General features: G+C 40.6%; 1 protein-coding gene and 1 non-coding gene across 2 annotated transcripts; both read right to left on the bottom strand.

The window, feature by feature from the left end:
• Positions 1 to 322: 322 nt before the first annotated feature.
• rps15 (ribosomal protein S15) lies at positions 323 to 3,057 on the bottom strand. Its single transcript, XM_066695333.1, has 4 exons — positions 2,962 to 3,057; positions 1,983 to 2,068; positions 1,015 to 1,249; positions 323 to 482 (listed from the first exon to the last, which is right to left on the bottom strand). The coding sequence occupies exons 1-4, from the start codon at positions 2,962 to 2,964 to the stop codon at positions 369 to 371; spliced, it is 438 nt and encodes a 145-aa protein (XP_066551430.1). The 5' UTR covers positions 2,965 to 3,057; the 3' UTR covers positions 323 to 368.
• LOC136718633 (small nucleolar RNA SNORA35) lies at positions 1,726 to 1,856 on the bottom strand. Its single transcript, XR_010805304.1, has one exon. It is a non-coding gene; the product is annotated as a small nucleolar RNA SNORA35 (small nucleolar RNA).
• Positions 3,058 to 4,780: the final 1,723 nt, after the last annotated feature.

Below are 4,780 nucleotides of genomic sequence, written 5' to 3'. Positions count from 1 at the left end.
GCTTGTCCTGTGCAATATCTAAATTGTTACACCATGTATGACATTCGATAGATACTTCAAGAGACTCTAAACAAACAGTTTCATAGATTTACAACTGATGCATGGGACTGGGTACAGTTAAAACAGTTTGTGCTGCCATCTATTGTGCAAGACGCACACTGCAATCAATTTCCCCTGGCATTAATTTATGCAGCACCTACAAGTGAAAAACTCGAGCAGTGCACACAACTGAATCCAGGTCGACCGAGATCTCACAAGCATGAGAACGTCCACCCATTTATCCAGCTTGAGGACAGACGCACAGAAGGGACAGAGGCAGCCGTGGTGGAGAATCACTGTTTTATTTACAGACAGACTCTGCAGCAGGTTTACTTCAGAGGGATGAAGCGAGAGGAGTGGGTGGCTCCAATACCGGGGCGACCGTGCTTCACGGGCTTGTACGTGATGGAGAACTCGCCCAGGTAGTGGCCAATCATCTCAGGCTGCAGAGGAAGGAAGAGACCTCGATCAGCACGGAAAACCCTCACCCCCACCAATGCCACACCAATCACTTGGCCAGTATTTTGTTATGGTTGTGGAAAAGAACAGGTTTTGCCTAAAATTGCTCACTTAAAATGTTAAATTATAATAAAAAGGCCATACAACAAATTCCATGGCATGACTTTCAAAATCTATTTAAAAGGAAATTTCTACATGAAACGTATCAGACGTGGTTGTGGGTCACCTTAAGACCAACCTTGATTTATATGCTAGCTTTCACTGTCATTTAATTCCACATTGTCCTAAAAAAATCCAAATAGATAGTTTAAAATCACAGAAGAGGGCAGGACCTGATACCCCTTCCAAGAACAGTTGTACTCCAGGTCATGCTCTTGAAACAATCCAGTTGAAAATCTCCATCCTTGCTTCAGAGAGCACAGTACTCAAAACCAGGCAGAGCCCCTTCACTCAGCCACGCCACAGACAGCACCAATCAGCTGCCCAGTGGGTTACCAGAACACCATTGCCTCTCACCTTGATTTCCACCTGGTTGAAGGTCTTGCCGTTGTAGACGCCCACCATGGAGCCCACCATCTCAGGCAGGATGACCATGTCCCTCAGATGGGTCTTCACCACCTCGGGCTTCTCCATGGGCGGGGCCTCTTTCTTGGCCTTGCGCAGGCGCTTCAGGAGAGACTGCTGCTTGCGGCGCAGCCCGCGGTTCAGCCTCCGGCGCTGACGGGCGCAGTACAGCTGCATCAGCTGCTCGCTGTGGAGAGGAGATGGGCAAAGTTTGTCAGGTGGACCACTGGGACACAAATGCAGGATAACTTGTCCCTGACATCATTGGATTGGATTCAATGTTTGAGATCCATAGTTTGCAAAAGCTGTGCCACATTTAGTCTAGGGCAGTGGTTCTCAATCCTGTCCTGGAGGACCCCTACCCTGCTGTCTTTTGTTCCAACCAAGCTCCATTACTTAATTGAACTAATTTCCTAAATCAGAGCTTTCATTATTTTGAAAAGTAGGGGTTTTAATTATAAAATTGTATAAGGAAAACCTACATTTTATCAGTTACACAATTTAAAGTCAAATGTAAATCAAATTACTTCAATAAAGGGTTCAATAAAGTAATTGAGAGCTGTGTTGGAACAAAAACCAGCAGGGTAGGGGGTCCTCCAGGACAGGATTGAGAACCACAGGTCTAGGTGTTTTCAAAAGTGATGGGGTTCAAGATAGTGAACTTTTTGTGCCCAACCTTCGAAAGGGAAAAGTCACAGGAAGGAACCTGGCCCTTCTGCTAGTTGGGGTTAATCTAGCACTGGAATGAGACCTAAAGGCAAAGGGATCAGCCTACAAGTCACTTGACAGTGCATGCAACAACAAATATTCACATTACTTGTCATGTCAGAATGCTAGGTGAGAAAAGGACACTTAGCTGCATCGTTACAGTAACTAACGCCTTCCCTGACACAAATCCTGATAGTCAGTAAGAGACTCACTAGGACATGTCCAGGAGCTGGTCCAGGTCCACGCCTCTGTAGGTGAACTTCCTGAAGGTGCGCTTCTTCTTTTGCTCAACGTCCGCCTTGAGAAAAGAAAAAGGAAAAAAAAAAAAAAGTCAGTTTAGTAAGTGTAAACTCCAACTTTACAGATACAGGTCATTGTTCAACCACTTTGAATCCAATTATAAAACAACACAGGTCTGTGCACGAAGAAACCATCATATAAGCCAGTGGTGGTCAATCCCGGCCCTGGTGGACCCCCTGTCCTCTTATTACACAATTTAAAGTGTAATCTAAACAGATTGTTACTTAAATTAGGGTTCAATTAAGTAATCGAGAGCTCGGTTGGAAGAAAAAGAAAACGAGCAGGGTAAGGAACCACCGGTAGAAGCTATAGTAAAGAAGTTATTGATTAGGCTTATGCAACATGGGCCTCAAATCATCCAATAGTCAACAGCTTTAGACATTTAGTGTGCGGAGATCAAAACGACAGCATTTCGACAATCCCCCCCAGCCCGATTCTGTTTCCAACCATGAACACAGGACGCATCACATCCTTTTTATTTCTGTGCGGATGAAAGCACGGCTTCGTCTGACACAGCTAGAAGCTCTCATGCAGACTGGGCCTACTTCATTTTCACTTCCGAAACCCGATTACAGGACAGGGAGACATTGCGTTATTACTGCAGGTGAGTTTACGTTTCCATTTAAGTCAATCCCTCCATGGACGACAATACCGCAGGCTTCAAACACGCCTCGGGAAGCTACATCCCCGCCGTGCCGGACGGGCATCACAATCGGCGCTCGCAGAAACACGGTTCAAAGCTCCCAATCGCACACAAATACCGCCCTGCCCGCCATCCAGACACATTCGCCATCATAACCCCTCCATATGCGAACAATGAGCATGGGTGTTATGGGGTGATGGTTAAAGATACTCCAAGATACAGCATCGGTACAAAAACACATCACCCACCATCTTGCCAGGGTCTCTTCGGAAAGGACAGATCCCGATCTCTCGTAGCGTATTATCGCGATACTCATGACGACTTCCGCTGGCCGTGAATGTGACTTCCGCTTCTGGTTGACTGACAGTTGCTGGAGGCCTCGGATACAATAGTCGTTATATTGTAATGCAAACGAAACTATTCGCATTTGATTAAACAACTACATATAGATTTCTTATAGTTAGGTTATAGGTTATTCAAACAAAGAAAAAGACGTAGACCTCACGTTACTTATTAAAACTCGCTTTATTCTCCTCTACACCCAATTTAAATCATTATAATTAACCTTTTTTTTTAAGCAAGGATCATTCATTTGACAAAAACGTAACTAAAAATACGTCAGCTCCTATATAGTGGCCTATATGGTTTCATCACATGCCTTTTTAAAAATAAACTAATAATCTCACTTTTAAATTACATAAGCAACATAACATAACCGTGCATTACTTTATAATGTACACATTACTTACACCTATGCTACCTATCAATTACTAATTAATTAAGTATATAGCAACAACCAAATACCCAATTAAATATAAATTAATATAATAATAATAATATTAATAATAATAATATCATTTTAAAAATACTTTAAAAAAGTAAAAAACTTCCCAAACCTGGGGGCTCAGCACATAGAAAGGGGGACAAAGTCAGGGTGGTTTAAGATTATATATTCTTCCTGTTATGTGTGTAAACATGAAATGAATCATGCATTTTGGGGGTGGGAGATAAATTAGACGTTTAAATGGGGTCTCAATGTGTTTTGTGTCTTGTGGTAGTGAGTGGGTCATATGTTTTCCCCATTGGGTAGGTAGTAGGTTGACATTTAATTCTTTATACATCTGGGGTTTCTATCTCAATAATTGGTGATTATACAAGAAAAACGAAATGGGATGAATTGAATCATTAACCATTTTAATGTCATGGCCCATTGAAGGAGCTGGTAGATACTGTAGATCGTAAACAGTGCCTTTATTTTATATGGATTGATAAGATTTTGAAGTATGTACACTCGTTTTAGAAGTGTACACAGAAGTACAGAAAAGTTTACCTGAATCCTATATATAAGTTAGGCAATTCTAAAATGTATTATATATTAGTTTAACAAAGCACCTCAAAGATGGGTTAAATATAAGCATCTTATTCCTGTCATAATAGGTGTAAGCAGCAGCAATTTGTTCACCATCAAGTTTTTGCTTTGTAACTATATGACACAGTGCATCTGTAACATTCAGGAATTGCTTGCGATTACCGCTTATTCATGACTGAGCTATTCAATAATGTTAACGCAGTATGAGCAGGTGTATTAACACAGTAAGACTCTGGAAACTGAACAAATTAATGTTGACTTAAATCAACTGAATATAGTACCTTACAATACAAAATGTAAAGTGTGGAATATTTGCAATTTCAAATCAATAAGCAAGTTTCACCACATGTTTAATTCACTCAGTGTCAATAAATAACTAATATGATCTGGAACCATTCAAGCAGCTTTCAGTTACTAACCTTCCTCAGGGAAATTCTGGAAGATGTGCGTCCAAAGGAAATAATTACAAAAGTCAAGATACTCATGAAGATTTTTTTCTTCAAAACTTTTATTTGAAATGTTTTTTTTTTGTTTTGTTTTCCGAAGAAGTGCAAAATGCACTAAAACTGCCACCTGAGGGAATTCTACATCTTTAAATTAAAAAACAAGCTAAGCATACATTTAATAGTACAAAATTCTCTTAAAAAATTGCAGTCTGTTTAAATGTAATATATATATATATATATATATATATATAT

The sequence above is a fragment of the Amia ocellicauda genome, chromosome 22 (genome assembly GCF_036373705.1).
Source record: "Amia ocellicauda isolate fAmiCal2 chromosome 22, fAmiCal2.hap1, whole genome shotgun sequence".
Lineage (NCBI taxonomy): Eukaryota > Metazoa > Chordata > Actinopteri > Amiiformes > Amiidae > Amia > Amia ocellicauda.
This window is presented reverse-complemented; position numbering and strand designations above follow the sequence as displayed.